This window comes from Bombina bombina, chromosome 2 (assembly GCF_027579735.1).
Source record: "Bombina bombina isolate aBomBom1 chromosome 2, aBomBom1.pri, whole genome shotgun sequence".
Classification (NCBI taxonomy): domain Eukaryota; kingdom Metazoa; phylum Chordata; class Amphibia; order Anura; family Bombinatoridae; genus Bombina; species Bombina bombina.
In genome coordinates this window covers 987,104,149-987,132,009 of record NC_069500.1, presented here as the reverse complement: position 1 = coordinate 987,132,009, position 27,861 = coordinate 987,104,149, and the positions used below count along the sequence as shown (strand labels likewise).

The 27,861-nt window shown below is 40.1% G+C and overlaps 1 protein-coding gene across 3 annotated transcripts in view; it reads right to left on the bottom strand.

Annotated features, from left to right (window-relative positions):
- AIMP1 (aminoacyl tRNA synthetase complex interacting multifunctional protein 1) overlaps positions 1–27,861 on the bottom strand; it is a 210,197-nt gene that overhangs the window by 57,985 nt on the left and 124,351 nt on the right. For all 3 annotated transcript variants that reach the window (XM_053703515.1, XM_053703517.1, XM_053703516.1), the window contains one exon: positions 25,590–25,795. In XM_053703515.1, the coding sequence (XP_053559490.1) occupies positions 25,590–25,795 (206 nt within the window). The remainder of the gene's footprint in view (positions 1–25,589; positions 25,796–27,861) is intronic.

Sequence of the window (27,861 nt, the reverse complement as noted above, 5' to 3'; positions counted from 1 at the left end):
ATCCACCAAGAGAGGGAGATCCGAGTCCGAGCATCCATGGATATCTGCTGTGATAGATCTGAATGATTGCTGTTCCACTGTCTCAACATGAGCAATTGAAGAGGTCTGAGGTGGAACCTGACGAATGGGATGACGTCTATGCTTGATACCATGAGCCTGATCACCTCCATACACTGAGCCACCGAGGGGCTTGGGGAGGACTGAAGGGCAAGACAGGTGGACGCAAGCTTCCTGTGTCGATGGTCTGTGAGAAATATTTTCATGGACATACAGTCTATTATCATGCCCAGGAACTCCACCCTGTTGCTTGGAACTCTTTCCTGAGTTGATCTTCCAACCGTGAGATTTGAGCAAAAGAAGAAGAGTCCTCGAATGATCCTCTGTGAGACTGAGCGACGGGGACTGGACTAGAATGTCGTCCCGTTCTGCATGGGGTACTGGTACAATAACGCAGAGAGAGGCGAGATCTCTCACACACTCTAGAATGGCCTCTCTCTTTTCTGGTCTTGAAGAAAGGTTTGACAGGAGGAATCTGTCCCTGGGTGGATGGGATCTGAACCCTATCCTGTAACCCTGGGTGACCACCTCCAGAACCCAAGGGTCCTGAACATCCTGCAACCAGCCTTCTGAGAAGAGACCAGTCGTGGGCCACCCCTTAATGCTGATTTCGTCTCGGCGGGCTTCTTGCTCTGCTTAGACTTGTTCCAAGATTGAGCCGGCTTCCAAGTTTCCTTGGACTGGTCCGTATGAAAGGGACAAAAAGTAGATCCCTTAGGCTTAGCCTTCTTATCCTGTGGTAGGAAAGCTCCCTTGCCTCCCGTAACCGTGGATATGATCGAATCCAATCCTGGACCGAACAGAATCTTTCCATGAAAAGGCAGGGACAACAGCCTTGACTTAGAGGTCATGTCCGCGGACCAAGACTTTAGTCACAGAGCCCTGCGAGCTAAAACGGAAAAACCTGACACCATATCGTTCAGGCAAATAATTTGCATATTGGCATCACAGATGAAAGAATTGGCAATCTTCAGCGCCTTACTCTTATCCTGTATCTTGTCGATGGAAGTCTCCCCCTCGACCATTTCACACAGAGATTCACACCAATATGTTGCAGCTCCAGCAACCGCCACTGCAGGCTGAAAAACAAACCCTGTGTTTTCCAGCTTTTTATCCATGGGATCTTTAAACGACGAACTATCCTCGAGGGGAATAGTTGTCCACTTTGCGAGCGTAGAGATAGCACCATCCACCTTAGGGACGGTACCCCACAGCTCAAGCTGAGAGTCCGGAACGGGGAACAGGTTTCTTAAAGGAAGAAGAAGGGGAAAAGGAAGAACCTAATTGCTCCGATTCATTCTTAATAATATTAGCCATCTTAATGGGAACCGGGAAAGTCTGAGGTACTACCCTGTCCTCGGATACCTTATCTAGTTTAGGAATTGAAGTTTCCTCCGGAATCTTAGGCTCCGGAACCTCCAGAGTAGCAAGCACCTGCTTCAGCAAAAAGAGCAAATTCTCCATCCTAAACCTAAAATCAGAGGTTTAGATGACACGGACTCCGACCCAGAAGAGGCCTCCTCCAAAGAGTCGGAGTGGGCCTCGTCATCGTATAATGCAGCTGGGATTCCCATCGGCGTAGACAACTCCTAGGCCGTGCTGCCCTGGTACACACTACACTTGCGCTTAGCAGAATGTGGTAAGGCATGGATCACTTTCGAAACCGCCGATTCTTGCTGGTCCGCAAAGTCTGGCGGCCAACGAATTTCTCCCGAAGGAGTAATGGTTGGACCCCGGGGCGCTGCATGTGCAATTGGAGATGAATGCAGGGAACGCACCTGACAGGATGAGGAACCCTCAGAGGTGGACGGCTCAGTAGTACTAGACATCCGTTTACATTTAGATGTCATAACTTTATCAAGGAATGTGGAACATAGTTGAGCAGGCTGATCTACCAGAACCTCCTCACAATAAACACAGGAATGAAACTTTGTTCAAGAGGGAGAGCCCTCTAACGCGTCAGAGTCCTCCATAGCTTGCACTTTTATAACGGACTAGCTTAACTTATATTAGGCACCTTTATAACTCCAATGGCCGGGGCACTCACCACCTCCTAGGACCCGGACTACAGAAACCGTTTTGTCTCCTGCGCCGCTGATCAACAGAGGAAAGGAGATAGGCACACCCAGTCACATGGAATGTCCGGCAGGGCGCCCCTGCACTAAGGAGAAAATGCGCCAAAAAGGAACGCGCAATACTCCCGCCAGTAATCTGAAAGTTCCACACATTGCCAGAGCCTCATCTCGAACATAACGCAATGACACAATAAACAATATCATGTACAACCCCCCCCCCCCCCTGTTCAATAATCCCCTTTCCAGGAATATAAACCTTTGATTCTTTAAAGATAAAAGGTGTCACACTGTGATCCTGTCTTTGTGTTATCATTATGAATAAAAAATGAAACAATCTTACCAGAATTTACGCCGTGGAAAAGGAACACGGCCCTTCAAGTGTGACAGGTTCGTAGCCTTGCTCCTGACATGGACTTGAGTGCAGAAAGCAGGCAGCGAAACTCGTCAACGCCGATTGCTTGTGGAGCTGTTAATATGAGTCGGGATGGTTTCGCAGAAAGACTCTCCCTGCATCTCCGGACTCTAACTTTCGCCCAGGTTCTCACTGAGAGGCTGACATGACTACTTAAAACTCCAGTCCCACTGTGAAGAGTACTACCCACCATAAGAGACTACTCCGAATCCTCGGCACTTCTCTGCCATCCTCCTGTGACGAAAGGCAAAGAATGACTGGGGGATGAGGGAAGTGGGGGGAGGTATTTAAGCCTTTGGCTGGGGTGTCTTTGCCTCCTCCTGGTGGCCAGGTTCTTAATTCCCAAAAGTAATGAATGAAGCCGTGGACTCTCCTCCCCTTTAGATGGAAAGCATGTGATAAGAGGCTGTCTATAGTGGCTTAGAAACAAGCATAGATTTAGAGGTTTAAGTGTTATAAAGTATATTAATATAACAATGTTGGTTGTGCAAAGCTGGGGAATGGGTAGTAAAGGCATTATCTATCTTTTTAAACAATAACAATTTTAGTGTAGACTTTCCCTTTAAGATCAGTTCAGATCTTCATAGTGTGTGTCTGCTGATGCTTCTCACTATTAAGCAGCCATTTTTAGGCTATTTGTTTTGTTGTTTTCTTATGAAATTAAATATTCTCTTTTTAAAAATACAAGCTTTCTCATAGACAGTGGCTTTGTAGGTTCTGCAAGTTCCTATCACTGCCATGATAGTGTACTTTAGTATTTTATTTCAAGCCTTCTATTTGGTAGGATGTTTTCAGTCTCTATAAGGGGTGTCAGCTCCTAGTATGCTTATATTGATAAGAGATTTAAAAAAAAAAAAAAAACAGACCTGCTCCCCAAGCCTTATACAAAGGATCATTTACTTATTTGCCGAATGTATGTTTCAGCCAATGTACCCCGAGTAAAAGTAGTCCCAGCAGGCTCCCCTCTACTCCTAGACGCCTTCAGCTGCTCTTTCCGCCAGTGTTTTGTGCTTGCTTCACTCTCTCCTTCCCACCTCACTCAAAACCACAGTCCGACCCTGCAGTTCTCTTGTGGAAGCTACTTCTGACCCTCCAGTTCTCTTGAGGAAGCCACTTGCACTTGGCTGTGTGTCAAACTCGGCATCCCTGTAAAACTGGCTTGTGGCCTTCACTGCCGCAGCAGGATCTGCAAGCGGTTCCCACGCCCCTTAGACTTCAACGCTTTGGGGTTAGATTGAGTCGATGCGATAGAGCACTCCACGAAGTGGGAACGCAAGCTTCTATTGTGTGCTTCAATGTCCTGCCCAGCCGGAAGTCTTAACAGTAAGATGTTTTGAACAACTACCTCAAAGGTTGAGTCACTGAACTTTAGTGCACTCAATCGGCTGGTGTGTCACTTATGATAGTGACAAAGGCTGTCACTACTTATAATGGCAAATATTTAATTTGTCTCATAGCAAGAGCAGTCCTGAATCTGGCATGTCTAAGGAGTCTTATTGGAATTAATTTAGTTTAAACCATCAATAGAAATCATCAACCTCTAAAACCTTAAATATTATTAAAAATTGTGTTTAATGTCCCTTTAAAGTGACGTAAAACCCAACATTTTTCATTCATGATTCAGATAGAACATACAATTTTAAACAATTTTCCATTTTACTTCTGTTATCAATTTTGCTTCATTCTCTTGGTTTCCTTTATTTACGGTGCAGCAATGCACTACTGGGAGTTAGCTAAACACATCAATAAACCAATGACAAGAGGTATATATTTGCTGCCACCAATCAGCAGCTAGCTCCCAGCAAATGAGCATATCTAGACATCCTTTTCAATAATGAATACCAAGAGAATTGTTTAAAATGTTGGGCTCTAAATTATGTAAAGAGACACCATCAATTATGTCCACTCTATTGCTAAAGATCTTGTAGAGAGTCAAATTATTTTCAGTTTTGTTTTAAAACTTCAGTAATTTACTGAAATTGTAAATGTAAGACAATTTAAGAAAAAATTACTAACTTTTATTAAAAAAAATTCTCCAAAAGCCATTATGATAACACAGACGTTTTGTTATTCTCTGATCTCTGATTTTATGGAAATATAATACTAATTAAATAGATCTTTACATTTTTTAAATTGCTGAACAAAGACAATATCATGAGTCACCAACACATTTAGGTTATCTGTTGTTATGTAATGGTTGTGGATCTTCACCATGTCTGACTTATACTACTAATCTTTGTTCCCATATTAATACCCAAGACAAGTATTCTTCATGTAAGCTCAGCAGTTTAGGTCAAAGAAGCTCCTTGTTAAGATAATGTTAGAAATGGAGGGAATAATTACATCTTTAAGCCCTTTAACTACAGTCAGCATTTGGACTGCACATACTAGCAATAAAATGTTCTACTTTTGTGAGTAACTGGAAAATTGTTTTTCTTGATATATACCTTACCTAAAGTATTTATAGCAATGATGAAGATGTACGGCTGTAAAATGTAATTGCCCAGATGTTTTATTTTTCTATTATTGTTTTATATCTGTACTTAAACCCACATGATTCATATCAAGCATGGTCTTTATTTCCCAGGTGCACCTTGTTATTTATGTACGTATTTATTGTAAAGCTCAAGGAAGAATCAGAGACAATTATCTAATTACAAGTTACTTGGCAGTACACCGATCTTCCCTGACATACTCTGAGGAATATTGATCAGCAGTTTGTTATAGTTCCCAAGATTAGCATTAATCTTGGCACCAAGGAGACAACCATAAAAAAAGACTATTCCCTTAGGGATACAATGAAAAAGAGAAAAATTAGATCCTACTTATTTAATGGTTTGTATAAACAAGGCATGGAAAAAAGAATTACGTAACTACAACCTGGAGGAACAAAGTAGCGTTTCAAATTTACAAGGTAACGTTTAAAAAAAAATGATTCAAGTCACTTTTGTTTCCTGGATATAACTAAACTAAAATGTATTTTATGATTGACAGCCAGATATTTAAAGTATTTGTACATTCTGAAGCTGCAGAGAGATCTTTTTACAGTGCTTTACTGACATGTAATGAACTGAATACTTGTCTTGATTAGTTTAGTTACCTGAAGGTACTGCTATGGTAATTATTCATCTCACAAGAGGTAATCAAAACAAACCAAGTATTCAGAAGAAAAAACAAAAATACACATTACAGATTGTAATGTCATTTTGTTTTTAATCAGCTAAAGTAGTATTACTTTTATCAGTTCTAAATAAGTAAGTATGAAGCCCAAAAAAATTATTCCATAGGACCACACAGATAGCGAAGCAAGAAAATACTGAGTCAATGCAAAAGTGTTTGAAATCACAGACATATGGCTGCTTTCAGCTCTCATGCAGTATTGGATAGAATCTCTCCTCAACTCCACAAAACAACAAACTAACGGCTAGATTTAGAGTTCTGCGGCCAAAGGGGTGCGTTAGCTACGCGTGCTTTTTTTTCCCCGCACCTTTTAAATACCGCTGGTATTTAGAGTTCACAGAAGGGCTGCGTTAGGCTCCAAAAAAGGAGCGTATAGCATATTTACCGCAACTGCAACTCTAAATACCAGCGGTGCTTACGGACGCGGCCAGCTTCAAAAACGTGCTTGTGCACGATTTCCCCATAGGAAACAATGGGGCAGTTTGAGCTGAAAAAAAACCTAACACCTGCAAAAAAGCAGCGTTCAGCTCCTAACGCAGCCCCATTGTTTCCTATGGGGAAACACTTCCTACGTCTGCACCTAACACCCTAACATGTACCCCGAGTCTAAACACCCCTAACCTTACACTTATTAACCCCTAATCTGCCGCCCCCGCTATCGCTGACCCCTGCATTTTATTAACCCCTAATCTGCCGCTCCGCACAACGCCGCAACCTACATTATAGCTATGTACCCCTAATCTGCTGCCCCTAACACCGCCGACCCCTATATTATATTTATTAACCCCTAATCTGCCGCCCCCAACGTCGCCGCTACCTACCTACACTTATTAACCCCTAATCTGCCGACCGCACCTCACCGCTACTATAATAAATGTATTAACCCCTAAACCGCCTCACCCCCGCCTCAATAACCCTATAATAAATAGTATTAACCCCTAATCTGCCCTCCCTAACATCGCCGACACCTAACTTCAATTATTAACCCCTAATCTGCCGACCGGATCTCGCCGCTACTCTAATAAATGGATTAACCCCTAAAGCTAAGTCTAACCCTAACACTAACACCCCCCTAAGTTAAATATAATTTAAATCTAACGAAATAAATTAACTATTATTAAATAAATTATTCCTATTTAAAGCTAAATACTTACCTGTAAAATAAACCCTAATATAGCTACAATATAACGAATAATTATATTGTAGCTATTTTAGGATTAATATTTATTTTAAAGGCAACTTTGTATTTATTTTAACAAGGTACAATAGCTATTAAATAGTTAATAACTATTTAATAGCTAAAATAGTTAAAATAATTACAAAATTACCTGTAAAATAAATCCTAACCTAAGTTACAATTAAACCTAACACTATACTATCATTAAATTAATTAAATACAATACCTACAAATAACTACAATTAAATAAACTAACTAAAGTACAAAAAATAAAAAAGAACTAAGTTACAAAAAATAAAAAAATATTTACAAACATTAGAAAAATATTACAACAATTTTAAACTAATTACACCTACTCTAAGCCCCCTAATAAAATAACAAAGACCCCCAAAATAAAAAAATGCCCTACCCTATTCTAAATTAAAAAAGTTCAAAGCTCTTTTACCTTACCAGCCCTGAAAAGGGCCATTTGCGGGGCATGCCCCAAATAATTCAGCTCTTTTGCCTGTAAAAAAAACCATACAATACCTCCCCCCCAACATTACAACCCACCACCCACATACCCCTAATCTAACCCAAACCCCCCTTAAATAAACCTAACACTAAGCCCCTGAAGATCTTCCTACCTTATCTTCACCATGCCAGGTTCACCGATCCGTCCTCCGAAGTCTTGATCCAAGCCTCCGAAATCTTCATCCAAGCCCAAGCGGGGGCTGGCGATCCATAATCCGGCTGAAGTCTTCTATCAAGCGGCGGCTGAAGAGGTCCAGAAGAGGCTCCAAAGTCTTCATCCTATCCGGGAAGAAGAGGAGATCCGGACCGGCAACCATCTTGATCCAAGCGGCATCTTCTATCTTCATCCGATGACGAACGGCTCCATCTTGAAGACCTCCGACGCGGATCCATCCTCTTCTTCCGACGTCCAACTGAAGAATGAAGGTTCCTTTAAGGGACGTCATCCAAGATGGCGTCCCTTGAATTCCGATTGGCTGATAGGATTCTATCAGCCAATCGGAATTAAGGTAGGAAAATTCTGATTGGCTGATGGAATCAGCCAATCAGATTCAAGTTCAATCCGATTGGCTGATTGGATCAGCCAATCAGATTGAGCTCGCATTCTATTGGCTGTTCCGATCAGCCAATAGAATGCGAGCTCAATCTGATTGGCTGATCCAATCAGCCAATCGGATTGAACTTGAATCTGATTGGCTGATTCCATCAGCCAATCAGAATTTTCCTACCTTAATTCCGATTGGCTGATAGAATCCTATCAGCCAATCGGAATTCGAGGGACGCCATCTTGGATGATGTCCCTTAAAGGAACCTTCATTCTTCAGTTGGACGTCGGAAGAAGAGGATGGATCCGCGTCGGAGGTCTTCAAGATGGAGCCGTTCAACATCGGATGAAGATAGAAGATGCCGCTTGGATCAAGATGGTTGCCGGTCCAGATCTCCTCTTCTTCCCGGATAGGATGAAGACTTTGGAGCCTCTTCTGGACCTCTTCAGCCGGATTATGGATCGCCAGCCCCCGCTTGGGCTTGGATGAAGATTTCGGAGGCTTGGATCAAGACTTCAGAGGACGGATCGGTGAACCTGGCATGGTGAAGATAAGGTAGGAAGATCTTCAGGGGCTTAGTGTTAGGTTTATTTAAGGGGGGTTTGGGTTAGATTAGGGGTATGTGGGTGGTGGGTTGTAATGTTGGGGGGGGGGTATTGTATGTTTTTTTTACAGGCAAAAGAGCTGAATTATTTGGGGCATGCCCCGCAAATGGCCCTTTTCAGGGCTGGTAAGGTAAAAGAGCTTTGAACTTTTTTAATTTAGAATAGGGTAGGGCATTTTTTTATTTTTGGGGTCTTTGTTATTTTATTAGGGGGCTTAGAGTAGGTGTAATTAGTTTAAAATTGTTGTAATATTTTTCTAATGTTTGTAAATATTTTTTTATTTTTTGTAACTTAGTTCTTTTTTATTTTTTGTACTTTAGTTAGTTTATTTAATTGTAGTTATTTGTAGGTATTGTATTTAATTAATTTATTGATAGTGTAGTGTTAGGTTTAATTGTAACTTAGGTTAGGATTTATTTTACAGGTAATTTTGTAATTATTTTAACTATTTTAGCTATTAAATAGTTATTAACTATTTAATAGCTATTGTACCTGGTTAAAATAAATACAAAGTTGCCTGTAAAATAAATATAAATCCTAAAATAGCTACAATATAATTATTCGTTATATTGTAGCTATATTAGGGTTTATTTTACAGGTAAGTATTTAGTTTAAAATAGGAATAATTTATTTAATAATAGTTAATTTATTTAGTTAGATTTAAATTATATTTAATTTAGGGGGTGTTAGTGTTAGACTTAGCTTTAGGGGTTAATACATTTATTATAGTAGCGGTGAGGTGCGGTCGGCAGATTAGGGGTTAATTATTGAAGGTAGCTGGCGGCGACGTTGTGGGGGGCAGATTAGGGGTTAATAAATATAATATAGGGGTCGGCGGTGTTAGGGGCAGCAGATTAGGGGTACATAAGGATAACATAGGTGGCGGCGCTTTGCGGTCGGAAGATTAGGGGTTAATTATTGTAGGTAGCTGGCGGCGACGTTGTGGGGGGGCAGATTAGGGGTTAATAAATATAATATAGGGGTCGGCGATGTTAGGGGCAGCAGATTAGGGGTACATAAGGATAACGTAGGTGGCGGCGCTTTGCGGTCAGCAGATTAGGGGTTAATTATTGTAGGTAGCTGGCGGCGACGTTGTGGGGGGCAGATTAGGGGTTAATAAATATAATATAGGGGTCGGCGGTGTTAGGGGCAGCAGATTAGGGGTACATAAGTATAACGTAGGTGGCGGTCGGCAGATTAGGGGTTAAAAAAATTTAATCGAGTGGCGGCGATGTGGGGGGGCCTCGGTTTAGGGGTACATAGGTAGTTTATGGGTGTTAGTGTACTGTAGAGCACAGTAGTTAAGAGCTTTATGAACCGGCGTTAGCCCAAAAAGCTCTTAACTCCTGTTTTTTTTCTGCGGCTGGAGTTTTGTCGTTAGATTTCTAACGCTCACTTCAGCCAAGACTCTAAATACCGGCGTTAGAAAGATCCCATTGAAAAGATAGGATACGCAAATGGCGTAGGGGGATCTGCGGTATGGAAAAGTCACGGCTGGAAAGTGAGCGTTAGACCCTTTCCTGACTGACTCCAAATACCGGCGGTAGCCCAAAACCAGCGTTAGGAGCCTCTAACGCTGGTTTTGACGGCTACCGCCAAACTCTAAATCTAGGCCTAAAGGAGCAGGCAGGAACCAACCTTGTGCTTAAAGGGTCATTAAACTCAATATTTTTATTTCATGATTCAGATAGAGAACACAATTTTAAACAACATTCCAATTTACTTCTATTATCTAATTTGCTTCATTTTTTAGATATCCTTTGTTAAAGAAATAGCAATGCACATGGGTGAGCCAATCACATGAGGCAAATATGTGCAGCCACCAATCAGAAGCTACTGAGCCTATCTAGATATGCTTTTCAGGAACGAATATCAAGAGAATGAAGCAAATTAGATAATAGAAGTAAATTAGAAAGTTGTTTAAAAAGAAAATGTATGCTTACCTGATTAATTTATTTCATTTTTGACACAATGAGTCCACGGATCATCTTAATTACTAATGGAATATTCACCTCCTGGTCAGCAGGAGGAGGCAAAGAGCACCACAGCAGAGCTGTTAAATAGCTCCTCCCTTCCCTCCCACTCCAGTTATTCGATCGAAGTTAGAAAGAGAAAGGAAAAGCCAAGGTGTAGAGGTGTCTGAAGTTTACAATAACCCACAACCTGTGTAAATGAACAGGGCGGGCCGTGGACCCATCGTGTAAAAAAAAATACATTTATCAGGTAAGCATAAATTTTCTTTTCTTTTTTAAGACACGATGAGTCCACAGATCATCTTAATTACTAATGGGATTCAATACCCAAGCTAGAGTACACAGATGATACGGGAGGGACAAGACAGGGAACCTAAACGGAAGGCACCACTGCTTGAAGAACCTTTCTCCCAAAAGCGGCCTCAGCCGGGCAAAAGTGACAAATTTATAGGACAGTAGAACTTTGAAAAAGTGTGAAAAGAGGACCAAGTTGCAGCCTTGCAAATCTGTTCCACAGAATCTTAATTTTTGAACACCCAAGAGGAAGCAACAGCCCTAGTGAAATGAGCCGTTACTCTCTCGGGAGGCTGTTGTCCAGCAGTCTCATATGCATAACGTATGATACTCTTCAGCCAAAAAGAAAAAGAAGTAGCCGTAGCTTTCTGTCCCTTACATTTTCCTGAGAAAATCACAAACAAAAAAGAAGACTGACGAAAGTGCTTAGTCACCTGTAAGAAAAACCTTAAAGCACGGACCACATCCAAATTATGCAGAAGTCTTTCCTTCTGAGAAGAAGGATTAGAACCCAAGGAAGGAACCACAATCTCCTGATTAATGTTCCGATCAGAAACAACCTTAGGAAGAATCCTAGAGTAGTATGTAAAATTACCTTATCTGAATGAAAAATAAGATAAGGAAACTCATACTGCAATGCCGAGAGCTCTGACACTCTCTGAGCAGAAGAAATAGCAACAAGAAATAAAACGTTCCAAAATAACAACATAATATCTAAGGAATGCATAGTCTCAAACTATGAAGAACTTTGAGAACTAAATTAAGACTCCATGGAGGAGTAACTAGTTTGAATACAGGCCTGATTCTGTCCAGGGCCTGACAAAAAGATTGTACATCTGGGACATCCGCCAGACGTTTGAGTAACAAAATAGATAAGGCCGAGATTTGACCCTTTAGGGAGCTCGTCGATAAACCCTTCTCCAAAACTTCTTGGAGCAAAAACAAAAATTCTAGGAATCCGAACTCTACTCCATGAGTAGCCCTTGGATTCGCACTAATAGAAATATTTACGCCAAATCTTATGGTAAATCCTTCTAGATACAGGCTTACGAGCCTGAATCACGGTCTCTATGACCGAATCAGAAAATCCCAGCTTGGATAAAATGAAGTGATCAATCTCCAAGCAATCAGTTTCAGAGAAACTAGATTTGGGTAAAGGCAAGACCCCTGAATCAGAAGATCCTTCCTCAACGGGAGTCTCCAAAGAGGCAGAGATGCAATCTCCACCAGATCCGCATACCAAAACCTGCGAAGCCAGGCCGGAGCTATGAGGATCATCGAAGCCCTCTCCTGTATGATTTGAGCAATTACCCGAGGAAGAAGAGCAAATAGAGGAAATAGCTATGCTAGGCTGAGCCCACTTGAGAACCAGATTGGAGAACACTTCCGGATGGAGTTCCCACTCCCCCGGAGGAAAAGTCTGCCTGCTCAGAAAATCCGCCTCACAGTTGTCCACCCCTGGGATATGGATCGCCGAAAGACAACAAGAGTGGGCCTCCGCCCACTGGACTAGTTTTGGATACCTCTGTCATCGTTGAGGAACTCCTCGTTCCTCCCTGATGATTAATGTAAGCCACTGAAGTAATGTTGTCCGACTGGAACCTGATAAACCTTAGAGAGGCTAGCTGGGGCCAGGCCGGAAGAGCATTGAAGATTGCTCTCAGTTCTAGAATGTTTATAGGAAGAAAAAACTCTGACTGAGTCCAAATTCCCCCGAGCCTTTAGGGAGCCCCATACTGCTCCCCACCCCAGAAGGCTGGCCTCTGTTGTCACAATCACCCAAGACGGACTGTGAAAGCAGGTTCCCTGGGAGAGATGATCCAGAGACAACCACCACTGAAGAGAGTCCCTTGTCTCCTGCTCCAGAGTTATTCGAGAAGACAAGTCTGCATAATCTCCGTTCCATTGTCTGAGCATGCTTTACTGCAGAGGCCTGAAATGGAAATGAGCAAAAACGGGATGATATCCATTGCCGCCACCATTAGCCCGATTACCTTAATGCACTAAGCCACTGGCAGCCTAGAAGACTGAAGGGCTAGATAAGTATAGAAAATCTTTGATTTCCTGACTTCTGTCAGAAAAATCGATAGAAAAGCTATTATGTCTCCTCAGAAAGGTACCCTTGTATTTGGTACTAAAGAACTCCTTTCCCAAATTTTACCTTCCACTTGTGAATCACAGGAAAGATACCACCAAGTCCGTGTGGGATCTAGCTTGTTATAAGGATGGTGCCTAGACTAGGACATCGTCCCGATAGAGCGTCACTGCAATGCCCCATAACTGAAGCACCGCCAAAGCGATCCCAGAACCTATTTCCTGACTCTTGTCTTGTGAAATTCTGGGAACTGTTCAAGACCTAAGGAAATAACCACGAACTGAAAGTGTTTGTCCAGAAAGGCAAACCTTAGGAACTTGCAGGTATGCGTCCTATAACAGTTGTCATAAATTGACCCTCTTGGATCAAAGGGAGAATGGAACGAATAGTTTCCATCATGAAAGACGGTACTCTAAAAGTACCCCAATGGCTGTATAAACCCTGCCGGGATTAAATAGCTCCTCCTATCTCGAACCAGCTTTTGTAGACAGGGCGTTAACTAACTGATCTACAACACCAGCCATCTAAAAGTGGTCTGAAAGTTCCCTTCTTCTAAGAGAACCACGCACAGATAGGAAAGAAATATCAGACCCTGTTCCTGAATTGGAACAGGAACAAACACTCCCAGGTCGAAAAGGTGTCCTACACAGTGTAAGAACGTCTCACATTTTGTCTGGTCTGCATATAATCTTGAAAGCAGAAGCAGCCTGTAGGAGGAAAACTTTTGAACTCTAGATTGTATCCCTGTGACACAATTTCTATTGCCCAGGAATCCTAAACATCTCGAACACAGGACCAAGCGATAAAGGAAGTCAGCCCCCTCCAATATCCGATCCCGGACCGGGGGCAGGCCCTTCATGCTGACCGATTCAATAGCAGACTTCTTGGATTACTTTCCCTTATTCCAAGATTGAGTCTCCATCAAAGTTTAGAGTGTTCCTTTTTGAAGGTGGAAAAGAGAAAATTTCCCTCAAAATTACGAAAGGAGCTAAAATCGCTCTGTCATTCTTTTCCTCTCCTGGGGAATAAAATGACCCTAACCTCCCGAGATATCAGAGATAATCTCTGACAAACCAGGACCAAATAAGGTCACTCCCTTTAAAATATAGCTAGAATCTTAGACATAGGGGGCACATCCGCAGACTAAGGCAATAACCATAAGGCTCTGTGGGGTAGAAGGAAAAAAACCTCTATTCTGGATCCCATCCAGAGGAGTGTCTGCCCTAATAGTGTCAGACCACGCCTCAAACTAATATGACGCCGCACTAGAGATGGTAGCAATGTACCAGCAGGTTGACAATTTAACTTGGTGTACAGACATCATTTTGAAGAACCCCTATAAATTCTTTATCCTGAGAGGGTATAGAAATTATAGAGACAGAATTGTATGGGGTAGCACAAACCTCCTTAAATAACAACATGGAGGATTTCCAGTTAAAAAGTGAAAGTGAACAACCCCAGTATCAGATAAAAATGACAGTCCATCTGATTCTGAGAATTCACCCCTAGATACTATCGAAGTATCTTCCACTTACAGAATATAAGGAAGATACGTTCAGAATAGCACTACTTAATGAATCATCCTTAATGATTGAAAATATGTCCTCTAGTACAGTTTTGCAGGAAAAACATATCATGCATGAAAAACAGAGTAACTCCGGGTGGAGTGAAAAAAGGAAGGGCAGAGCACTGCATGTGGGCTATATTCAATGCAATAGGAGAAACTGAATCAATAAAAATTATTAAATGAAAAAAGGGGCCGGCATCTAAACTTACATTCTTGCATTTCAAATAAAAATACCAAGAGAATTAAGAAAATTTGATAATAGGAGTAAATTAGAAAGTTGCTTAAAATTGCATGCTCTGTCTGAATCACGAAAGAAAAAATTTGGGTTCAGTGTCCCTTTAAGCAGATATAAATCCCCAAGCTGTTCAAATAATCTCCATGAAGGAGATATTAACCGTTGATCCTATCGAGGTTTAAAGGAGCCATACTGTGACCCTGTATAGCATTTTAAAGTGTAATAAATAAAAAATGGTCTTACCCTCCAGGATCCATGCTGTGGAACCGGTACAGCCTCTCAAGTGTGACAGTCTTGCAGCAGCGCTTTTGACATGAACTTGAGTAAAAGCAAGCAGTGAAACTCGTCAACACTGATTGCTCAGGAGCTGTTAGCGACAGTCTGGATGGGTTTGCAGAAAAACTTTCTTTCTCTAATTTTCATCAATACTCTCACTGACAGGTTAACATGATTACTTTAAACTCCAGTCCTTTCTTGAAGGGAACATACCCATTACAGGACTATCCAAATCTTCTGACACTTCTCTGACACCTCCTATAGTGACGAAAGGCAAAGAATGACTGGGGGATAGGGGAAGTGGGAGGGATATTAGTACAGGGAAGTTAGTACAGAGTGTTTGACCATTTTTCTGCCAATTTCCCTTGGGACAGCGACTAAACTGGTAAAGTTACAGGTTCTGTTATATTTTCTCCATGTGTTTGTTAATTCGTCTTTTTTATATATAAACGTACTGTGACTATTTTTGTTCATAATATTTATTCCTTTATTAAGTTTTGCCTTTATCCAATATCTGAACCAAGTAACCAGAGACTATTAACCCTTTGGCTGCTAAGCCATTTCCCACCTGGGTGCTAAGCTGGTTTTGAGCTTTTTTGTTTAACTTTTTTTCTAAAAATGTATTTTTAACGTTACTTTTTTTTACCAAGATCCAAGACTTATACTGTTGGAAATGTTAGGCGATTACCTTTCCAACGGTGGGTCTTGGGGGTCTGTAGCTGCTTAGATGCCTGAGATACAGGCGTCTAAGCAGCATGCCCCATCTACCTATGTTTGTCCATTTTAAATAAAGTTGCGTGGTGACATCATCACGTCATTGAGCGTGACGTCATTGGGCAAAACATGAAGCCACGGCGATGTCTCTCACTATTCAAGCCAGATCGCCGGGGTGGGAGCCCCCAGATTGCCCTCAAGGTGGGTGAGTGCTAGCGACGGTTCTGAGCCATCATTAGCACCTGACTGAGAAAATTTGCGACGGCTCAGAGCAGTCATTAGCACTCAAGGGGTTAATAACAGTATTGTGTTTTTAGATTGATTTTTGTCAAATTGTGTTTTGGGATTTTTTTCTGAGGATTTCCCATATAATAATCCTTAGAAAGTTTAATGTGGGTGGCATTAAAGTGGAGTTTTGCCATTTTTCTGGGTCTAGTACAGATGGGAGAGTGTTTTGTTAACAATTGCACTCACTGAACGAAGTCACAGGCCTGCCTGGAGTGGTTAGACAATCTGATTACAGTGGAAAAGGGTCAGTTAACCCTTTGTGTGACAAACTGGTGACTGCTGCGGGTTTAACCCTCTCTATGTCACAACATAAAACAAAAGTAGCTTTACAGGTACTACTGGATACAATATTGCAGTCTTAAGCTAATTGTTTCAGAAGCACAATCACTGGACACATCAGTTGCACTGGATTTATCAACTGCACACAGAGTTCACAAAGAAGCTTCATCTGTCTTTTGCTCCAATCTGCTGCTGCAGGATCATGATGTGAGTATAACTGGCAGCACATACCCTCTGCAAGAACAGTCTATAAAGCTATTGGGGAATCCTGGGGCCACTTGCCAGGTTGAAACCAGGGCTCCTTAAGAATGGTCAGTGAGTGGCTGGACGTTTGCAGTACCAACCATGCTGTGCAAAATAACACTAACCTAACTTCCAATAGGTAGAAACTCAACTATCTAGCATGCAATATACTATATGTTCTCACAACTGAGATTTTAGTGAATTGTGTGTTTAACTACTACAGCAGTCAGAAACACTATATAATTTACCTAAAGAAAAAAAAAGTTAAATCTGCTGTACCAAAAAACATGGGATACATGCATATTTTCCGTAAGCATATTGCTCTGTTTGTTAAATATTATTTTTTTTTTGTCTTTCTATGGCATAATTTAAAATGTAATTCAAATCCTACACAGCACAAAGACGGACCCTTGTTTGGCACAAATATATACACCACGCAAATATCAAAACAACAACTAATGAGAACAAACTATTATGTACTTAAAATTATAGCTTGTTCTCATTAGTAGTTATTTTGTTAATTCCATGGTGTACATAAAATGGGCAATAAAAAAACTATTCCTAAAATGCTGTACTACTTCTCTGTTAAAGCATTTAACCCAGTTCTGATCTTTGCTGTTCTTCTGTGACAGGTAGCAGGTGCCTAATCACAGCCAAAAGGTAAATAGATCACTTGAGTTAAAGGGACAGTGTACTGCAGAATGTTTATTGCTTAAAAAACAAAATTTATGCTTACCTGATAAATTTATTTATTTCTTGACACGGTGAGTCCACAGATCAGCAATTACTGTTGGGAATATCACTCCTGGCCAGCAGGAGGAGGCAAAGAGCACCACAGCAAAGCTGTTAAAGGATTACTTTCTGTTATAATTTTTAAGCTAAACAACTAACATATTAAAGTTAATAAACATTAATTAAAACCTACTGACCTATATTTTCTCCAAAACGAAGTTTCATAACGTTCTAAAAATTATATCTTTTATTCGCCGATGATGTCACGTTATACTGCCCACTATTTTCAGCACTGCATGTTCAAAATACTTAAACCAATAACTTTGTGTTTAAAGCGCCATTTTGAAACCTAGGTATTGTAAACGGATTGGTACAGAGCAAAGGATACCCACGGAGTGGGTTTGGAAAACAATTACATTTGCAGACAAGATTTCTGATATACGGTAGAGATATGTTAATGAAATGCTATTGATAAAAAGTGTATTTGGGGTAGTTAGTTAGTAACATGCATAGAAAATATTTACTTACAGTGACCCTTTAAGTATCACTTCCCTTCCCACAACCCCCAGTCATTCGACCGAAGGAAAAGGAGGGAAAGGAAGCAACACAAGGTGCAGAGGTGCCTGAGGTTTATATAAGAAAAACTGTCTGAAAACAGGGAGGGCCGTGGACTCACTGTGTCAAGAAATAAATAAATTTAGCAGGTAAGCATAAATTTAGTTTTCTTTCTCAAGACACGGTGAGTCCACGGATCAGCAATTACTGTTGGGAATCAATACCCAAGCTAGAGGACACAGATGATTAGGGAGGTACAAGACAGGTAACCTAAACAGAAGGCACCACAGCTTGTAGAACCTTTCTCCCAAAAGAGGCCTCAGCCGAGACAAAAGTATCAAATTTATAGAATTTAGAAAAAGTGTGCAGAGAAGACCAAGTCGCAGTCTTACAAATCTGTTCTATAGAGGTCTCATTCTTGAAGGCCCAAGAAGAAGACACCGCTCTAGTGGAATGAGCTGTTATTCTCTCAGGAGGCTGCTATCCAGCAGTCTCATAAGCCAAACGAATAATACTTCTCAACCAGAGAGAAAGAGAAGTGTCAGTAGCTTTCTGACCCTTACGTTTTCCAGAAAAACAAAAAACAATGCGGAAGACTGACGAAAGTCCTTTGTAGCCTGCAGATAGAATTTAAGAGCCCACACAACGTCTAAGTTGTGCAACAACCGTTCTTTATGAGAAGAAGGATTAGGACAGTGAGAAGGAACAACAATTTCCTGATTAATATTTCTGTCCGAAACCACCCTAGGAAGAAAACTAAACTTGGTACAGAGAACTGCATTATCTGAATGAAATATGAGATACGAAGACTTGCACTGCAAGGCTGAGAGTTCGGAAACCCTCCGAGAAGAAGAAATAGCAGAAAGAAACAAAACCTTCCAAGATAATACCTTAATATCTATAGAATGCATAGGCTCAAACTGAGCCTGTGGTAAAACTTTAAGAACAAGGTTAAGGCTCCAAGGCGGAGCAATTGATTTGAATACAGGCCTGATTCTGACCAGGTCCTGGCAAAAGGAATGAACATCCGGCATGTCCGCCAGACGTTTGTGCAACCGAATGGATAAAGCGGAAATCTGACCCTTGAGGGTACTGACAGATAACAAGAAGATATAATTTTTAGAGTAAATATCAATTAATGCCCCACTAATAGTTAGTTCTATCAAGGAATCTAGGAAGACTAGAGAAATTATTACATATCAAGTTATGTGGGGGGTGCTCACTGTCCGTATTGCAAATCTACCAACAAGGAGTAAAGAAAAGATAGACAAAAATGGGAGCACTCAAAGAAAAAAAGAGGCACAATATAAACATGGCCATGAAGGCAAGGAGAGGGAAACCCTAGCAGGAAAATAAATAAAACATAACTTTTATTAACCCCTTAAGGACAAGGCCATTTTTCAATTTCTTTCCCTTAAGGACTAGGGCTATTTTTACATTTCTGCTGTGTTTGTGTTTAGCTGTAATTTTCCTCTTACTCATTTACTGTACCCACACATATTATATACTAATTTTGTCCTGAGTTTAGAAATACTGTTTACATGTTCTTTGCAAGTTATAGGGCAATAAATACAAGTAGCATTTTGCTATTTCAAAACCATATATATATTTTTTTTAAATTAGCTATAGTTACATTGGAACACTGATATCTGTCAGGAATCCCTGAATATCCTTTGACATTTATATAAAAAATTTTTAGTAGACAACCCAAAGTATTTATCTAGGCCCATTTTGGTATATTTCATGCCACCATTTCACCGCCAAATGCGATCAAATAAAAAAAAATTATTCACTTTTTCACTAACTTTGGGTTTCTCACTGAAATTATCTACAAACAGCTTGTGCAATTATGGCACAAATGGTTGTAAATGCTTCTCTGAGAACCCCTTTGTTCAGAAATAGCAGACATATATGGCTTTGGCATTGCTTTTTGGTAGTTAGAAGGCCGCTAAATGCCGCTGCGCACCACACTTGTTTTATGCCCAGCAGTGACGGGGTTAAGTAGGTAGCTTGTAGGGAGCTTGAAGGGTTAATTTTAGCTTTAGTGTAGAGATCAGCCTCCCACCTGACACATCCCACCCCCTGATCCCTCTGAAAGATCTCTCTTCCCTCCCCCACCCCACAATTGTCCCCGGCATCTTAAGTACAAGCAGAAAGTATGCCAGTACTAAAATAAAAGGCTTTTTTTTTTTTTTTTTTTAAATATCTGTTCAGCTGTGATGGATCCCTCCTTAGCTCCCAACCTCCCTGATCCCCCCCAAAGAGCTCTCTAACCCTCCCCCCGCTACCTATTATTTGCCATCTTGGGTACTGCCAGCTGTCTGCCAGTACCCAGTTTGCCTCCCCCAAAAAAAAGTTTTTTTTTGTTTTTTTTTATGTAATTTACATTTTTCTGTAGTGCAGCTGCCCTCCCCCTCCCAGATCCTTATTTTTTCCCCCTCCCTCTCCCCATTCAATTACATTGGCGGCAGTGGTTGCGGCACGCGTGCCCCCTGCAGGCCCCCCCGCACGCTCCCGGCGTGCCCATTGCACATACAGGAATCGAATGCCGGGTAGCGATGGGCCTCCCTGCAGCTGCTCCCACCCACCAACGATCGGTACCATCGCTACCGGTGCAGAGAGGGCCACAGAGTGTCTCTCTCTGTATTGGTCTTGGAAAAAAGGTATTGCAGTGATGCCTCAATATCGAGGCATCACGGCAATACCTTGAAAGCGGCTGGAATCGATCAGTATCGCTTCCAGCTACTTTAAACCCCTAACGACGTACAGGGTACGTCGCTGGTCTTTAAAGACCAGTTTGTGTGTGACATACCCTGTACGACGTGTGTTGTTAAGGGGTTAAAGAATAAATTAATAATGAATGTGGTATGTGTGCATTAATACTTACATAATATATAGCAATGTAATGAGTTAGCAACCACGTAGTAATTAAAGCAATAACAAAGTGTCACAAAGTAACTGAAAAGCTACTGATTAACTAACCACCTAAGAAACAGCACCGTACTATTAACTGAAAACAGAGGCTTAACCTCACATCAATTACACGCTAATAAAGGTGCAGATTCAAAGGCAGCAATGTCGTAATTAAAGCTAAGAGTCACAAAGTAACTGAAAAGCTACTGATTAACTAACCACCTTAGAAACAGCACCGTATACTATTAACTGAAAAAAGAGGCTTAACCTCACAACAAATTAACGCTTATAAAGGTGCAGGTTCAAAGGCAGCAAGGTCCAATCAGGGGAGAATGTTGATGCACACCCCTGTGACAGCCTATCACGCAATCGGCTTTAGGATTTGATATAGCGTGTGACACATGGTGCCTCACAGTATGAAAATCCAATCGCATAGCTATGAGTCTTAGTGTGTCAATAACACTGTTAGATTGACCGAAACCATACTACTTAGACAATATGTATTATATATATCAATGAAGTATGCAATAATGTCTATGCAAAGATTGAGGACAATTATATATGTTTAATTAAAAATATGAGTCACCTACGCCAACATCTATCTAGGCTGGTGGGTAAGAGAGATTGTTTTTCATGATGACTTGTACCAATATACTCAATATATCCACATTTGGAGTAGATATATAGATGACCTATTCATTATTTGGACAGGAAGTGAAAGTCTATTCAGAGAATTTATGACCAGACTCAACAACAATTATCTAAATCTCAAATTGACGTATTAGTACTGAAATGGTAGAATTTTTAGAATATATAAAAATGCTGACAATCTACTGAGATCTGACCTATACCGTAAGGAAACTGCCACTAATTCGATATCAACATTCTCTCCCCTGATTGGACCTTAATCTAGATTGTAGGTTAGCCTTTGACAAAGCCGTTTAATACTTAGATTAAAATCTGTGAAATGTAATGAGTTGGCAACCCGTCTATTAGTATAACTCGATATGAGCTCTCAATAGTTGTTTAATATATATATGTTTTGCTGCCTTTGAACCTGCACCTTTATTAGCGTTAATTTGTTGTGAGGTTAAGCCTCTTTTTTCAGTTAATAGTACACAGTGCTGTTTCTAAGGTGGTTAGTTAATCAGTAGCATTTCAGTTACTTTGTGACTCTTAGCTTTAATTACGACAAAGCTGCCTTTGAATCTGCACCTTTATTAGCGTTTAATTGCTGTGAGGTTATGCCTCTTTTTTTTCAGTTAATAGTATACGGTGCTGTTTCTTAGGTGGTTAGTTAATCAGTAGTTTTTTAGTTACTTTGTGACACTTTGTTATTGCTTTAATTACTACGTGGTTGCTAACTCATTACATTTCACAGATTTTAATCTAAGTATTAATGCACACATACCACATGTATTATTAAAGGGACAGTCTAGGCCAAAATAAACTTTCATGATTCAGATAGAGCATGTAACTTTAAACAATTTTCCAATTTACTTTTATCACCAATTTTGCTTTGTTCTCTTGGTATTCTTAGTTGAAAGCTTAACCTAGGAGGTTCATATGCTAATTTATTAGACCTTGAAGCCCACCTCTTTCAGATTGCATTTTAACAGTTTTTCACCACTAGAGGGTGTTAGTTCACGTATTTCATATAGATAACACTGTGCTCGTGCACAAGAAGTTATCTGGGAGCAGGCACTGATTGGCTAGACTGCAAGTCTGTCAAATGAACTGAAAAAAGGTTCAGTTTGCTGAGGCTTAGATACAAGATAATCACAGAGGTTAAAAGTATATTATTATAACTGTGTTGGTTATGCAAAACTGGGAAATGGGTAATAAAGGGATTATCTATCTTTTAAAACAATAAAAATTCTGGTGTAGACTGTCCCTTTAATTTATTCTTTAATAAAAGTTATGTTTTATTTATTTTCCTGCTAGGGTTTCCCGCTCATTGCCTTCATGGGCATGTTTATATTGTGCCTCTTTTTTCTTTGAGTGCTCCCATTTTGGCCCATCTTTTCTTTACTCCTTGTTGGTATACTGACAGATAACCCCTTCTATAGGCCTTCCTGGAGAAAAGACAATATCCTAGGGATCCTGACCCTACTCCAGGAATATCCTTTAGATTTGCACCAATAAAGATATTTACCCCATATTGTGTGGTAAATCTTTCTAGTGACAGGCTTACGAGCCTGAATCATGGTATCAATGACCGATTCAGAGAAACCACACTTAGCTAAAATCAAGCATTCAATCTCCAAGCAGTCAGCTTCAGAGAAACGAGATTTGGATGAAGGAAGGGCCCCTGAAGCAGAAGGTCCTTCCTGAACGGTAGTCTCCACGGAGGTAGAGACGACATCTCTACTAGATCTGCATACCAGATCCTGCGAGGCCACTCAGGCGCGATTAGAATCACTGATGCTCTCTCCTGCTTGATCCGAGCGATGACTCGTGGGAAGGAGAGCAAATGGCGGAAAGAGATAAGCCAACCTGAAGTTCCAAGGAACTGCCAGGGCATCTATCAGACAAGCTTGAGGATCCCTCAACCTCGAGCCGTATCTTGGGAGCTTGGTGTTCTGACGAGACGCCATCAGATCCAATTCTGGTAACCCCCAATTGGTTATTAACCTGGAGAACACTTCCGGATGGAACTCCCACTCGCGGGATGGAAAGTCTGTCTGCTCAGGAAATCCGCTTCCCAATTGTCCACTCCTGGAATGTGGGTGGCAGATAGACAGCAATTGTGGGCCTCCGTCCACTGGATGATCCGAGCCACATCCTTCATGGCTAAGGAACTCTGAGTTTCTTCTTGGTGGTTGATGTAGGCCACTGAGGTTATGTTGTTCGTCTGGAAACTGATGAACCGGGCTAAGGCCAGTTGAGGCCAAGCCGTCAAGGCATTGAAGATCGCTCTCAACTCCAGAATGTTTATGGGGAGAGCAGATTCCTCCTGTGAACAAAGTCCCTGCGCCTTCAATGAGTCCCAAACTGCTCTCCAACCCAGCAAGCTGGCGTCCGTGGTCACAATTCCCAAGAGGGTCTCTGGAAACACGTCCTCTGGGACAGATGTTCTTGCGACAGCCATCACGATAGGGAGTCCCTTGAAGATTGATCCAGAACTATCCTCTTAGATAGATCTGTATAATCCCCGTTCCACTGAGCAAGTATGCATAGCTGCAGGGGTCTCAAATGGAACTGAGCAAACGGAACTATGTCCATGGAAGCTACCATCAACCCGATTGCCTCTATGCATTGGGCCACTGATGGTTGTGCCGTTGACTGCAGAGACAGACACACAGACATAATCTTGGCTTTTCTGACCTCCGTCAGAAATATTTTCATTGCTAGAGAATCTATAATGGTTCCTAGGAAGATCACCATTGTAGCTGGAACAAGAGAACTTTTCTCCAGATTGACCTAAACTTCACCTCTTCCTTGCACTGAAGGCAAAGAGAATGACTTGGGGTTGTGGGAAGGGTTAAGTGATACTTAACAGCTTTGCTGTGGTGCTCTTTGCCTCCTCCTGCTGGCCAGAAATAATATTCCCAACAGTAATTACTGATCCGTAGACTCACCGTCTTAAGAAAGACACAGTGAGTTTTGCATTACCAACATGGTTATATTAATATACTTTTTACATCTGTGATTTCCTTGCATCTAAGCCTCTGTAGACTGACCCCTTATTTCAGTGCTATTTACAGACTTGCATTTTAGCCAATTAGTGCTGACTCATTCGTAAATACACAGGAGTGAGCACAGTGTTATCTATATGACACAAATACAAAAAACTAGCACTGTATTGCTATGAAAAGCTAATAAAATCCACTTAGATTAAGGCAGTCTGCAGGGGCTTAGAAACAGGCATATATTTAAAGTTTTAAAGGTTATAAAGTATATTAATATAACAATGTTGGTAGTGCAAAGCTGGGGAATGGGTAGTAAAGGTGCTATCTTTTTAAAGGACCACTAAATACATTATAATTGGATAATTAACAAATGCATAATATAAAGACAATGTAATAACACTTACTCTAAACTTTTTTTGTAACAAATTTATCTTTTCCCCAAAAGTGTGTATATAAAATGAATGTGCAAAATTTGATAATAGAAGTAAATTGGAAAGTCTCTTAAAACTGCATGCTATATCTGAATCATGAAAGTTTAATTTTGACTTTAGTGTCCCTTTAAACAATAACATTTTTGGAGTAGACTGTCCCTTTAAATCAGTCTCGCCATCCAACCAGAGATGAAAAGAAAGCATTACTATTGTTTTGCGAACAAAAGAGGACACATGGTAAATATAGATGTGATCTTACTGGACTACCAATTCAATTTGGTGTTAACATGACCAAAAAAAAAAAAAAATAGAACCCCCCATAAAAATAAAATGTGTGCAACAGTATATCATCCTATGTAGATTCCATACAATGTCACTTAATTTTACAATATGAGGACATAAAGCCTCTTATTTGAAAAGGTGAATCCCCTCTTTCAAATATGAGGTATGATATATTCATATGCCTTGGTGTTGACACAGGCTTTCTTTAGAGGTCCCATACCCCTTAAAATAGGTCCAATTCTTTAAGGTATTTGCCACTGTCATGACAATCCCCTGGCAGCTGGAGGAAAACACAACTATTTATGTGAAAGAGGAAGACTGCCTCTTTCAAATAAGATGTCTCATGTCGCTCTAAATATTTTAGGTGTCGCAATGGCTTATGAATCTATAAGGGGATTACTATATCTATGGAAATGAACAAATAGTCACCATGGTGTGTGACCCCTCAATTTAAAGAAGAGGAGTAAAGACCCATATAGGTGATTAATGGTTAGTAAACTCTTCAATACTTCATACCTGCTCAAGTGGCACATGCTTGACGAGACCACTAACAACAGTCCGTGGGGATGCTTCGCCAACATCTACCTCTTCAACATACAAAGAGTCAGCATCTGGATGCTTTTTGGCAGAGATGATGCATCCAACACGAAGATCTAAACGGGAAACGTCTACTGGTCTTGCATCATCATCCGCTGCAGCAGGTTTCTTTTCTTTTTTATCACCTGAGTACATTCAAGCAAGATATGTACATTTGTGAGAATTACTTTTGTTGTATGAATATAATGTAAATATTTGTTGGTATAAATTAGATAAGCATTTATATACTTAGCTACAAAAAGGCTATAACATGTGACTGATGCCTGAGAACTAGATCGAAGTTAAACAATAATTTTCCATTTCCAAAAGACATATTCACTGAAATAATGCAGGCTATTCAGCCAAGATTGGTGGGCAATTTCAGGCTAAATAAGTAAAAAAATAAAATCAAGCAATTTTGAGGTGTGAAGAAGTTGGCTACCAAATATGAAGCCATAAATAACAGTTTGATACATGTGGACTATAGTGAGTGTGTGTGTATATGTATGTATGTATGTATGTATGTATGTATGTATGTATGTGTATATATGTATGTATATATATATATATATATATATATATATATATATATATATATATATATATATATATATATATATATATATATACACACACACACATCTATACACACACACTAGTTCTCATAGGTTGTAATAAAAATACTCAATGTGCAAGTTGCTGCATAAAAAAATCACAAAAATGTGAGAAAAAGTGCACAGGTGAGACAACAGCGTGAAAACAAGATGACATTAATTAAAGGAATATAAAAGTAACCTTTTCTTTTGTCTAATTAATTTTACTTAAAACAAAATGGATGTTCCTTTGCTATTTAAACCTACTCTTCCTTGTTATGCTAGTGTAGTTGTGTCTCTGTCTACCAAAATAGCTGTAAGAATTGTCCTATTAACCAATCAACTATGGATACTTTAGTGCCTAAATATGCAAATTTGAACAACATGAAAAATACTTTTTAAACTTTATTTGCTTTTTGTTAATATAAATATTGAATTTTACATTAATATTCATTTAAAATGAAGGTAAACTTTGGTGAAAGAAAGCCCATTTTAAAAAAAATACTATTAGTAATAGTCCAAAAAGAAAATGCTCTACTGTGCTATATATCTCTTTAAGACACAAATGAGCTTCCATACTGATCAAGCAAGCACTGTGAAGTGTAGCAGCATTTAAGCTTCTGAAGCCTGGAGCAGCTGCTTTAAACCTCTTGAGGGAATTGAAAACAAAGAAAAAAAAACTAAAGAATCCCCCGCACACAATATTCAGAAGTAAATTACATAAAAAAGTGTCATAATAAATAATGAAAGTGCCTTGCAAATTATATTTAGTAAGCATAATTAAATATTACTTAATGTGGAAATGAATTTGAAATTTATGTCTCTTTAATTTACATAATTTTTCATATTGTTTAAAAATTGATAAGCACATTTTTAGAACATAAAAAAGCACACACGTTTAAAAGTTGTGCTAATCAAAGCTTTGCTCTCTATGTCAAAAGTTCAGGGATGTGCCGGTGTTGCCAAGCCTTTAATACCATAACCATTTCTGAATTCACAACTGGGCCAGAAAATCAGGCTTGAGGTTTACAACGTAATGAGATCTTATTACAAGAGATATGACCCACTAGGTTGAAATAACTTCAAGGCTCTATCGTACACAGCAAGGGATTTATCAAAGCTATATAAGAGTTATGTGCTGGGTCATTATGATTGCCAGACATGTCAGAGAAAATCTCCCATTACATCCAGAAGAAAAGGTCCACAAGTGGTATATATTCAATAGCTCTACAAAGCTTTCAGAAAACCAAATATCATTGCATTATAAGTTTAAAAAAAGCAGTTGTACAGTTGCCTGTAATGGGGTTTTGGCCAGATGAGTATTGTTTCCGTAGATAGGACATAAATTTAATGCATACAACAGCAAGCATTACCTCACAGGAATGGAAGCTTTACTTTTTTTGTGCAGCCCTCTCTTGCTTTTGAAATTGTACCTGTAACAATCAGCAATCCAGCAGAGACATGTCAGGATCAATAGGTTTGATTTGATAAATATGAAGAGGAAAATCAGAGGGGATAGGCTAGTTTGATTGAGTGGTTAAAATAAAGCCACTTAATTCAGGTCTTTAGTAAGGAAGTAAAATTGCAGCACTAAGAATGTTTGTTGGGATTGTGTTCAG